Source organism: Amphibalanus amphitrite, unplaced genomic scaffold, assembly GCF_019059575.1.
Source record: "Amphibalanus amphitrite isolate SeventyFive unplaced genomic scaffold, NRLGWU_Aamphi_draft 001728F_arrow, whole genome shotgun sequence".
NCBI lineage: Eukaryota > Metazoa > Arthropoda > Thecostraca > Balanomorpha > Balanidae > Amphibalanus > Amphibalanus amphitrite.
In genome coordinates this window covers 1-13,181 of record NW_024883221.1, presented here as the reverse complement: position 1 = coordinate 13,181, position 13,181 = coordinate 1, and the positions used below count along the sequence as shown (strand labels likewise).

General features: G+C 47.5%; 1 protein-coding gene across 1 annotated transcript; it reads left to right on the top strand.

The window, feature by feature from the left end:
* Nucleotides 1-1,256: 1,256 nt before the first annotated feature.
* Nucleotides 1,257-10,109, top strand: LOC122374859 (mitochondrial pyruvate carrier 2-like). Its single transcript, XM_043353870.1, has 5 exons — nucleotides 1,257-1,409; nucleotides 6,952-6,992; nucleotides 7,600-7,703; nucleotides 8,632-8,727; nucleotides 9,885-10,109. The coding sequence occupies exons 1-5, from the start codon at nucleotides 1,310-1,312 to the stop codon at nucleotides 9,943-9,945; spliced, it is 402 nt and encodes a 133-aa protein (XP_043209805.1). The 5' UTR covers nucleotides 1,257-1,309; the 3' UTR covers nucleotides 9,946-10,109.
* The last annotated feature ends 3,072 nt before the right edge of the window (nucleotides 10,110-13,181 follow it).

Below are 13,181 nucleotides of genomic sequence, written 5' to 3'. Positions count from 1 at the left end.
ATACGCCGAATCGCAATTCCGGCCAAACATGGCCTCGAGAAATAGGTCACAGGTCAAAGGTCACTTGAGTCAGGGTCATGAAATTTTCGGAGTAGGTGTAAAATTGATCAACTCGAGGGTACTGAAAGTTTCGTTGCGATCGGCCGCTTTTTGGGCGAGTTATTTGCGAAAAACCATAGGGGGTCCATCCCCCCCCTACACATGTGAGGGTTAACTGTTGCTATTTGATTGTGCACTGCTTGCTATTTGAAACACAACTGTAAGGTCACGTGTCGTCATCGAAGGTCACCAAGACGTACCTTCTTACAAAAATGAGCTTTAGCCACGTCCTCATATTTTCAGCTCTTCGAGACGCAACGAATAATATGCATTTTACTGACCACACTTTACCTCAGGGTCACAAGACCTGGGTCAAGTTTTGACAATGACCTTTAGAGGTTTAATACACGAGTTGCGGGGGGGGGGTAAACACCCTCACTTTTTCACCGTGCTCCAGCTGAATAACGGCGCACCACAGGCGCGCCACATTAGGGTAGGGGAATTGATTGAAGCTTAGGCATTATGAAGAAAAAAAAAATGAAAAATTAAAACATCGGTCAGAAATTTTTAAGATATCGAAGTTTTAGCGACGTCATGATTTCTGTGTTTCCGACCCAGCAAAACGGCAAAAAATCATATAAAATCGCAAACACTAAAGACATGCCGTGGACGCCATTAGACTGCCAATACCATAGGTAATTGGCATATTTTCGAAGCTATTTTCGTTTTTTTTGTTATTATTGTACCTTTTCAAAAATCTTGAACTGAATCTTGGCAATCTCTCGGACTACTTCACTACCACGATGCATGCGTTTCTGAAAGTGTTAAGAATTGTTTAAAATTACGATAATTATTAGAGTGAAGGAAACCATCTCATCGTCCTAGATGTGGCCAGCCGCATTTGCAATCGTGACCATGGGTAACCTGGCCACATCGGCGAAAAAAAACTTATGGGCGCAAAAGATAACTTTCTCCAAACTCCACCACGACGCCGGTTGAAAACATATTTTCTATCAGATATTGCTTCGGGTAATTATGTATCTCAGACACTCCCCGCAGTCCGTACAAAATCCGACGACTCTTTGGTCCTCAGCTGGCCTTGTTTTGTTATGCGCCCGTCGCGGGGGCCAGCTGACTGCAGAGGCCCGACAGGTTCGGCCGGGCGGTGACCTTGGCGCCCGTGACGTCACCGATGTGTACCTCTGCGAACGAGCGTCTCGCGGTCGCGGCGAGTGGTGTGCCGCGGATCGACGCGGGTAGTGCTGCCGCGATGACCGTGCCGTTCTTCTCCCCCCTGTACCGGCGTATCATCGCCTTCTGGGACCCCAAGGTGCCGGCCAGGCTGAGACCCCTCTGGGAGCATCCATGTGGTGAGTGGGGGGGGGGTGGGGGAGTGCAGGGTCGGGTCGGCCCCGCCCCGCTATCGTGCGAGTCCCTTGTTAGGCCATCGCCCATCAACATTCCGTGGGAGGTCCCAGCGTGCATTCAAAATCACCCACACAAGGTAGTCACGTGTGTGTGTATTTCTCAATATTTATTTATAGGTACTTCTGCCGGAGAGCACGTACACCGCTTCCTTACCAACTTCAGTTGACCATAAAGCCCTGCCCTTCAGGCCTCACATGGGCGGCGCACACCTTGTTGTGAGACGAATTGCGACGGCCCGCGGCGCTGCACAATGCACATTGCCAACATTGCACATGCTGTCGCCACGCCGGTATCACGTGTGCTGGTCCAGATAGGCCTATCTCTGTCACGTGATCGTCACGTGTAGTGGTTAATATTAGGCTGAACGTGACGTCACCCCCTCAATGTCATGGTACTTTGTAGTTATATTCAGTGCTCAATGCACCACATTTTGCATGATGGTTGCGACACACCCAGACACATTAGGCACTGAACACTGAGCGGGCCGTGCGCCTCAATTTGCTTATCGCCAGCAGTTGTTTAGGATGGCAAATATTGCAATACATTGAAGTATTTATATTGCAGGCTTTGCATGCCTAGTTTATATCGGTCAGAGTAGAGTAGTCACTTCCATTCAAATGTAGATAGTCGTATACCTTATTTGATTGGAACAAATAACGTTTCTAAAAATGGCTTTGTGAAGTTTTGTGAAATCATAAATGGCGTTGACAATGTTTTTGTCCTCGCGCTTTACCGGTAGTTTGGCTGTTCAGCGTTCTTTTGACTTGCGTCAAACATCATCTGTCCGCCAGGCAATGTTTATTATATCTACATGACGTTCGTCTGGAACGATCGCCTAAAATAGTGCACTGTTGAGATGATCTGAGCAGTTGAGAAACATCGATGCGCTACTTCGTTGAGACACCGCACACTGCAAAAATATTTAGCGAAACGTATGGATGTACACTGGGGCGCCCAGCGAATGTGTTCGTTTTATCGCCAGTTGTGTGTTCATTTTTTCGTAATGCAATATGCATGTTAAAGATAAGGTTTGCAACCATAAAATCGTGTCCCGCTCTCCCATAATCACACACTCGGTATCTGTGTCAATCAGTGTGGGTGTGTGGCCACTCACCATGCACGTAAATATCCACATATACACGTACGATGCATAACTGTAACATATACAATGCATATACGATTACTTGGCCCGTCATGAAAACATCAAGCCATTCACAGTATTCCTGAGTGAACACGGAATCATGCATTACAGTAAGAGTATGCGTCGAGACAGTCGCGTTCAATGCCGAAGATATGCTGCCAATTTACAAGGGAATGTTTCCATAACTCAGTTGATGTACATTGGGCTTCGGATTTCTTGTAGGAATGAGAACTGAGAGATGCTATTGGCGCATCATACTGCGAACAGACAGAGACTGCACATGTTCGTGTTTAGCTGAGCTCTATGGGAATGACCAGCCGTTGGGTGCCAGCCTTAAGTGGCTCACTCAATTCAGTTTTACCTATCCTTTTTCAGAATCAATCAGGTAACTAGACGGTGAAGTAACTTTGGCAAAGTTACCCTCATCGTGTCTCACAAAAGCCAATCCCATCCATCATTTGATTGCTGACGCTACTCTGGCAGTAGGTACTATTGCATTGCAATATACATAAAATGTATTATTTATTATTTATTTATTTTTCGGTTCACCCGACAACCACAAACAAGTGGGCATTACGACGGGAACTGACAAAAGCACGGATAACGCAGCCTCGCACCGCTCGCACATATCATACAAGATTGTTAACATTTATATATATATATACAACATTTGATTGTTAACAGTATATATTACATATGTTTACTAACAAGAAACATAAATGCAACACTGTTACTACGACTGTTGGTTAAAAACATGTTTTTGTTTGTACATTTCATGTCATCAGCTCGAATGTTGACTCGGATACGCAGGGGCATGGCCAACCGACTGGACAGGACACAAGTATGACCTTTTAACGAGACCGTCGGACGATTGGTGAATCAGTCCGCCAATTGGAATTTCGAAATGATGTAAGAAATACACAAAATGACATAAACCATGTTTTCTCCCCGGTGGTGCTTTACCGGCGACAGCTGTTTAAGATCGTTTAGGATGATGCAAAGTGCATTATAATGCACTTTGCCTTTCCTAAAGATATCCTTTTTATTTACATCCAGCTAATCTTGTCCGATAATTTTGATAGCGTGAATGACAATGAATGTTGTCTGAACGAATAAATAAGTGGATGTGGAATAGTTCTGAATGTTACCTGAATGCCATGAATGCGCCCAAATGATAGTAAATGCACATAGGCCACGATGGATGACACTTTTCTGCATGAGACTGAATGAGCTTATAGACCAAATTAAATTGTGCTCCAGCTGTTCCGATCTTTGTGTGCTTTTTTGCCCACCATACCCTTAGGAGCACCCCAACAGTACAGGTATGCGCTCCCGGTGATAAAATGATGCACGATTCCGCACTATTTTCCATACCCAGGCAAAATTTTGTAACTCGATCAACGAAGCTCACAAGCTCATCTGTATTGCCTAAGAAATGGACAGCGGGCTTCTGTCATCGTTTATATCATGCAGCCGAATCCCGTTCAGAAGCGGTGCCGGTATTGTAATGCGGGATTCTTTTCCGATGAATAATGCATGTTCATTCTTCAACTAATCTGTGGGCACGAGGGATTTGCTGCCAGCGACATAATACCTCCTTCCGGCGAGACTGGCCGTCGGCGTTCGTAGGCATTCGACGGTGCTTCCCTCCGTTTATATACGGACTTGTGCCGACACAGAAAATAGGACATAATATGTTTGGCAGACAGCCGCAGATGCATTGTGAGGCTTAGTGGTCACTAGTCAGCTATATGGAGAGTAAGACACCGCGTCACACGGGTGATTATCAACTTCCGATTGATTAATTTGGTTACCGGATGATTGCTGCTGATTGTTACATTCATTTACCTATCAATTGTCTTATCTTGAACTGTTTATAGGTACGTACGGTACGTACCTATTCGAATGTGATTCAGGATGTTCTTTAGCGCGCAGATAAGGGATCAACCCTCGCCGGACCTACTGGTTTTCTACATACATAGGTACGCCTCGGCCGAGGGGGGGGGGGTCTACCCTATCAACTACCCTATCACCCTACCTTATCAACTCACAATTTTGTGGCGTTCTTAGGGGAAGTTGGGGCAATGCCGGAGTTGGGGCAAAGCCGAAATTCGAGATATTTCTAAAACCGTACGACATGGATGCCACGTCTCAGTGATGCTCTGAAGCTTAAGTGACTACAATTATCGCATGTTTGTTACGAGTTGTCATTTGGAATACTTCGGCTGTGAGGGCGCCAAAAGCGTTTTCAAGGTACGTTTCCCTTGTACTACATGCGCCTTTGAAGCTGCATTTCTTACTCATTATGCTACCGTTTGTCTGGCCAATTCGGTCAAGTAATCTTCAGCATGTCTTTGCATAAGTGTGCTGCCTATTTGAAATTTATACAGCACGTTTAAAAGTTATGGGCCTGCAAATGAAAGTATGGCTGGCTGGGGTAATGCCGAAAACGTGCAATTACGCACGTTAAAGCACGCTACGTGGACTTTACTGCTGTAGAATAGCAACGCGTATTTTTAGTCAAACAAATTACACTTTCAGCCGGCACAACGGCCTGTTAGCTATAAGGAATGATTTACCTAGCATTTTTTTATTATATCACACAATTATAACTTCCAGTGTGCACCAAGCGTCCTCAAGCTCTTCAAACGCGTGTCAGCTTTGATGAATTTTGGATAAAGTTTGAGATAAATTGGCAAAACATCAATGTCTGCATTCCTCGTAGATCATTTATCCCATTTTCGGCTTTCCCCGCAGTCCGGGGCAACGCCGAAAAAGTCAGTTCTTTGATATTTTTAGTTTTTGCGCTTAACGGTATGCGAATTCATCAAATGCGCCTGGTATGTTTGAAAGACAAAAGACTGGCCTCTCGAATGACGCCAACAAGAATAGCTTATGTTGTCTACCTTGCGTGCTACGGGCGTCAGAAAAAAGTATTCGGCGTTCCCCCAACTTCCCCTACTCCATGGGTCACATTACACACAACCATGCACAATTCTAGGACGTACTTGAGCCAATGTTATAAATGCATGGCCAATAGTCATGCGCCGTCGAGCTCGTAACGTATTGCAAGAGGGGACCGGGAAAGTTATCTACGAGTGGAAATGAACTTCGATCCGGAAGCATGTCTGATGTGAAATCGGTGGCCGTTTTCGTGCAGGCTAAAAAGTTAAACCTGTCCACACGATTTGCGCGTGTGTTTCGACTTTCTTCGAATGTAGTAGGTACGCAGCGTTCTCAAACATAATTCTTCGAAATGCTATTTACATCTGAAGATCCTGCGAACGCTCGAAGCCTCTGGCTGCATGACCTCGAGTGGACTTTAGGCGGACTCCGGGTCCGGGTGGGCCCCGGCGGGCTCCGGGCGGGCCGCCGCCGCGGCGGGTTTCTCGGGCCGCGAGTTTGCCGAACTGCCCCCGGCGCAGCAGCCCCGCGGCTCACTCCCAGAGGGAACGCTGCGCCATTTGCGTCTGATTCGGACAAATTGGTCTGGTGTCTGGCGCCGCCGGCCGCCGAGCGGGGATGGAAGACCGGCTGTCCCGGTTCGCCGGCCCCCGACCCTGCATCTCCCCCCCCAACCCCCCCCCCCCCTTCGCTTCAGTCCGAGGCCCACACGCCCACTCAGTTGCGAAGCCCGCCTCGTTTCTTGAATTTCGCCTCGAGAACCTGATCATTTCAACGAAAGAAAGTGTGGAACTACACTACTAAGGTGCTGTTTTCCCCCTGGTTTGGCTGCTTCTGAAACTACATAGTTGTAATATGGACACGGAGTTTGTGGCCAGACTTTGTGCCTGATATAGTTGGTTTTGAACAGCAGCAGTGTTGTTGGTTGGTTGGGTACCACGACGAGCGTCGAGCGACCAGGGACTGGCAGATTGACCTCTCCCAATGACGGGCAGGGCAGGGAGCATATCAGTGTGAGGTCCACCGAGGCAAACACCCTTACATGCTGCATAAATGACCAGGCAATCACGGCTGCTACACAGCTTACATACCATCCAGGTTCTGTCACGACAGTGCACATACCAGACACGATGCTATAAATGCTTTGTGTAGAGTGTGCTAGCAAGAAATCGCACCCTTCCCCAATAGTCATTATTTTTCACATTACCGGCCCATTGCGGCTGAGCACAGGCGAATACGAGTCAGAAGCACGCGATTTATGCCCTAATAGGACATTGCCTCATTATCACTTGGGCAGCCTTTGTGTATCTTTATAACTTGCTAGATATCCCTATCTTATACGCGATACGCGGACCTTTTGGTGAGAAATGTGAAAAGAATGTTGCAATTCGCAATCATCAAAACTGAATATGAAAAATGAAATATTTTTCTTGTTGCAGGACCTAAAACAGTCTTCTTCTGGTCACCACTGCAAAAATGGGTACGTTTGTTATGACTTTCTATTTCCTTTTTTATCTCCCCCTCTCCTCTCTTCCCCTCTATTTCCCCTTCTGTCCCTTTATGTATCTATCTATATGTACATCATCTTCTTTCATGTTCTTATTCTCTGCGAGTGCGCAATACCTACGCATGTCAGTGCATTTCATGTGTTCTGCCCAGTCTACCGAACATGCCTTTATTGAAACACAATGACCATTGACCGCTAGCATCATACTTTGTAGGCGGCCGTTGACCGTTCGGCGTTCGCTTATAGCTCTGTCGTTTCACTCTGTTCTCTTTTACACCTCTGTGGCTCTCTCTTTCTCTCTCTGTCTCTGTCTGCCTCCGACTCCGACTCCGACTCCGTGTCTGTCTGTCTGTCTGTCTGTCTCTGTCTCTGTCTCTGTCTCTCTCTCTCCCTCTCTGTCTCTCTCTCCCTCTCTGTCTCTGTCTCTGTCTGTCTCTCTCTGTCTCTCTCTCTCTCTCTCTCTCTCTCTCTCTCTCTCTCTCTCTCTCTCTCTCTCTCTCTCTCTCTCTCTCTCTCTCTCTCTCTCTCTCTCTCTCTCTCTGTCTCTCTCTCTCTCCTGACACCCCTCTCTACCCTCCAGTGTCTGGTGCTGGCCGGCCTCTCAGACACCCTGACCAGACCTGCCGAGAAGATGAGCGTTAGCCAGGCCGGGTCCCTGGCCTGCACTGGATACATTTGGGCCAGGTGAGACTGACTCGCACCGCCTGCCATACTGTGGCACCACAGTCGCCCGTCAGGTCAGTTTGATCATAATTTCGCCACACTCCACAGTCCGCGCTATAACATAGTTATAAGTTAGATATAGGCATAGATTGTTACAGATTGCTCACTGTCCGATCCTGCCAGAATTTGAAGTCTGCCAGGCTTGTAGCACTTCCCGATCACAGACTTTCAGTATTTGTGGAGAGACTACCCGTCACATAAAGAAGCATTCTTTCCCCGATCAGAGACCGTCGAAGTTCTGTCACGGACAAACGACTAACTGTCCTTTCATTCAATCACTGCTGGTTGATACGTTTCCCCAACACCAAGTGCACTGCATCCGTGAGCTTTACATATCCGCAGCCCTCGAGCATGCTTAGTGGCCCGTCGATTGACCCGGACGTTCGGTCGGGTCAGTGTCACTGCCGGCGGAGGTACGACGGTACCGTGACGGTACCTCTTCGGTACCGGTGTTAGTGCCCAACGGTAACAAGGGCCGATCACTACCCGGTGGGTGAGAGAGAATTGCGGCAGGACTTGACGGACGATGCTATGTCGTTTCTGAGTCGGCACCGCCTCCGAGTAATAAGCAAACTGTAATTCTTGTTTGTAACTGTGCCAGAACCATGCAAATTGCAATCAGATCAAGACTTTCGTGGTGTGAACTGTGATACCTACATAGGTAGGTATGTATTTTGTTCGACTGTACAGCATGGTAATAAAAACGCGATGAGAAGTGATTGAAATAACGAAATGTTAAAGTTTCCAACTTGCATTCTAATGAACTTAACCGTATACCCCGCGCCGTCTGATGAACTCTGATCCATGGCGCGTCTTAACTTCACACCCCATCTCGTCTGAAGAACCCCGCTCTCAGTTGTCTGACGAAGCTTGTCCCATTGCTCCGCAGGTACTCGCTGGTCATCATTCCAAAGAACTGGAGCCTCTTCGCCGTCAATTTCTTCGTCGGGCTCTCCGGTACATTCCAACTGGCCAAAGTGTTGAGGTAAGTGATAACTGATAGACACAAAATAAAGAGAAGGTTGATAACAACGGACAAATAACTAAATGACAGGAACTATCGAGTTTTCATAGTAGGCATATAGGGATAACAAGTTGGTGTGGCTATGTCATATGTGCTGTGTGACGTAAGTTCATAAACTTGCATCCAGCTTGACACCGTTGCAACCTCTTTCCCAACATAGCATCGATACCTTATACATATTAACGCTGGAGCTGTTAATGCAATGGGTGTCTGTACTTGGAACTACACATAAAGGGAAGTTATAAGGCAAACCATCGGCCACATATGTACTTGGAACTACACATAAAGGGAAGTTATAAGGCAAACCATCGGCCACATAATGTCTAGGCTGACAAGGGAGCACTTCCCTGATTAGCATTATTGTTGGAGTTCACTATGTTTTGTTACGGGTCGGTTAATGTATGTTTATTGGAGCACTATATTCGATGCTATGAGGCAGCAAGTTCACTTGTAGCGATATTCTTTTGTCGTGTCGGCTATCTTACGTGTCATAGGAACATTTACAGCCTGTTGCAAACCACCATTACGGGAATTTCAATAAGTACGTATCGCTGTAGTTTCTTACACCAACTTATGTGGTGTGTGTAAAGCACATCGACACCGCGCCACACTTTATGGCAGCGACACAGCGCGGTGCTAATGTCGCCCGGGCTCAGGTGACAAAGACCCGTGTCGCTGTCGGAGGATGAGTGATTACAAAATTATGGCTGCTCCACCGCGCCACCACGTTAGGGGCGTCATGTCATGTGACACCTCGCTGGTATAGGATCATCACACCATATATGATGAGCCGTGGCGGCATGATACCAAATGTGATGCTGTGTACTTACTATCCCAGAAACGCACAGGAATCGGGCTAGTGGAGCAATATTCGATATTTCCCAGAAACGTTGCCTCAATTATAACTTCTTTTTTTATAAAAATAAGGAATGTCAAGAACCCAATATTCTTATCATTAGCTGAGAAAGCAGGGAAGAGGCAAGGTTTTGAGTGTCCACTATGACACGTCCTCATATCCCTTCAACGAACTTAGTTTACATAAATTTAGTTTACACAAGTTGGCTGAGTGTAGCAGAACTACGCCATCGAATTTATTGACATTTCCCCATCATTTGCAGGTATCAAATGTCCCTGAAAGAGCAAGAGCAAAAGGACTCAGCGGCTGTTGTTCCAGCATAAGCCCATATTGCGTCCCCGGAGTGTCAACGGAAGGCTAATGTCAAATGTCGCGAACTCGGTTTGTGCAATATGTCAGGTGCATACGTGTTTTTTTTTTTTAAACAATGTTGGCAATGCCACAGCGCAACAATGAAATATGGGTAATAAATCTCGGTCTAACCTAATTTGCATGTGTTTCGGTCATCGCTGACGTTAAGATAGAAAAAAGCATTGATGTAGGTAGACAGACCAGGAATAAAAAAATTGCATGGTGAACCAGTGGTGGCGGAACAACTTCAATTAAGGGGGGGGGGGGGGGGGGCACTGCCGACTTTTGGTCCAGTTCTTTCCACGCAACGCCCATAGGGCTAATGTTAAAGTTAAAATGCGTAAATCAAAGGGGGGCACGGTGCCCTCCCCGTTCCGCCGTCTATGTGATGAACAATTAACATTGAACATGCTCTGTTGTTACTTTGATAAGATGTATTTTTTTTTCGGCCATCATCTGCTAAGGTTCGAGACCAATTCACGGGAGTTGCTTGTCACTGAAACAGGTAATGCTGCCCAGTGCCCACCATCTTGTTGTTTGGGCTGGGCTGCGAGGAACAGGCTGCAAGGTGAAGGGACTGGCAATGAACGCTGGTTGAGTATCATGGTAGCTATCTTATAGCTTGTTATATCGTCGATGAGCTATTGCCAATAACGCACCACAACATATTTTCGTGATGAATTTCACGGCAGCTATCAGTTTTCTCCCGCTGCGTTTTGTTAGCCACTAATGAACGGTCTTTCGTGCAATCTATGTACAACCGTGAAAAATGTTGATGACCGCATACAGCCGACATAATTGATTCTCCAATGGTTATTGGCACCTTCCCCCTGGTGAATGGACAGCGCGTAATGGCCTTGCGTGGCGTCCGAGCCAGCTAATACAGCTCGTTCCATACATCCTCCGGTGTCTGGGAACCGAGCCTTCACCGTGCAGGGCCCTCTCGCCCCGCCGTCCAGATCAATGCTTGTCTGTTAGGTCGAGACTGGCGAGACTGGCGTGCAGGTCCCCTGGGAGCGCGCCGAGCGCCAGAAAAGGCGCGACGGGCACGGTATAATAAATCTGCCGGACTAATTCAGAATGTTTGTAAGCTTTGATTGGATTCTTTTTGCCGAGATGCTCGAAAGAACCGTGCATTTTTTAGCGAGGTGCTGGACTGATGTGTTTTTTATTTGTGTTACGATTAGCGTTCGTTATAACACAGGTGTCATCATTGTTCATTCCATCACCTACCTAAACACTGGCGGATCCAGGGGGGGGCATTAGGGGCATATGCCCCCCCCCCCGACAGGAGCCTGGGGAGGGCATTCAGTACAAGTATGCCCCCCCCGTTCAGACTTACACTTCTTACGCCTATAACGAGGAACTAAATAAAAATGGTTTAGAAAGCCTTCCTAGTAACTACTTTTGTGATCAGAGTCGTTTTAGTCAGCGGCGCGAGAACTTCTTCCAGACTGGGGGGGGGGGGGGCTGAACCATAATAGAGATCAACCTAGGGTACCCCCAAATCTAGTTTTCTCACCGGTTTTAGGCCACTTATTTTTCAGACTTTGGTCTTTTCAACAACAACAACAAAAAAAAACGAATAAATGCAAAAAGTGAGGCATTCCGTCTAAGCTGAGTGAAGAAACTAGGGGAGAGTGGGGAAAGATGCCCAGGGTTTTGCTTTGTCATATATTATTCGAAAATGACGATCGGAAAGCAAAAACTTGGAGTTTCAACGGAAGCCGACATCATGTTTCTCCAAAAATATCACACTTACGTGCCTGAAATATGATAACTTTTTTTGCTATTAAGCATTTTCCTGAAGAAGTGAAAGGGGGCATCTTACCCCAGGGTGGGGAAGACGCCCCCTGAGGTTGGGGAAGATGCCCCCTGCACTATAAGTGACATAAATGGGCACGTGAATCGCCTGAACGAATCAGTTGTCCCTTCGAGCCTGCAGAAGACACCAAGCGTCATCGTAAGGGCCCTCAAAAGTAGTCGTAAGGGGCTTCAAAGGTCATCGTTGGGGCCATCATAGTCCAGCGCGGCCAAACAAGCCTCCGTGGTGGCGTTCGGAGACCAATGTGGGGCCTTTATAGGTCTTCATGATGCTTGAGGGCCCTCGAGCCCATCGTGGGGACCTCAGATGCCAGCGCTGCCCGTGGAGCCAACGTGGGAGCCCTCAAAGGATGTCGTGAGGGGCCCTGGAGCCAATAATGGGGCCCAGAGGCCGTCGTGAGGACTCTCAGAGTCAGGTGCCGCCCAAAAAGTCGCTGTGTGGGCCGGGAGACCGGCATGGGGAGCACCCGACCGTACTGGACTCTCAATAGTCCCAGATCGGCTTTTGTCTCTCATTACAAGTATGTAATAAATGATTTGACGGGCTGCTTGAAGGACAGCCTAGGGATTTAGGGGGGCGTCTTTCCCCATCAGGACAGGGGGCATCTTACCCGAAGGTACCGAAGTAATATTAAATCAGCACAATTTGTTAGCCATACAACTACACCCTGAAACAAACTGTTTGGGACACAGTACACGCATGTCAATGTATCACGACTATAGCAAGGGACGCAAAAATTATCTACCTTCTTTGATATTTACAATGTTTTGACACCAAAATATTTTTTGAAAGCAGCAAATAAAAAACATGCAATCACCAGCCAGCCGTTGCCCAACTGAGCTTCGCAAATTTTTGTGCAGTTAACAAGGCAGGCTTCCGCTTTACGCTAAGAACATTAATTTCCAGGTTCGATTCTTTGTTTCGCCGCTAGAGGGGGTGGGGCGTCTTTCCCACCCTGGGCATCTTACCCCACTCTCCCCTACCGTTTTGGCAACCTGGAGTAAAGGTTTTAATCTGTCAAATGAGTTGCCGAGCCAGTGAAAGAGGTGGATTTTTCACTTACATGCTTTCTTCCTATGTGACCCAAAACCCCTAATTTGGGAAGGACAAGCTGCCCAACGGTTCCTGGCCTCATGAAAAGTTGTGTGGACCGCCCCCACGGCCGCAGAATTGTGGGGGCAAGCTTCCCCCACTGCCCCCTCCCCGGTTCCCGCGCCTATGTATGAATCTATGAAATTATGTTGGTAGATTTCCGATTTCGATTCCTCCAGCTGGGGGGGGGGGGCTCAAATACATTACGAGCCCCCCCCCCAGCTTTTCGGCTGGGGGCTCAGCCCCCGCAGCCCCCCCCTCCCGGTTCCCGCGCCACTGGTTTTAGTAACC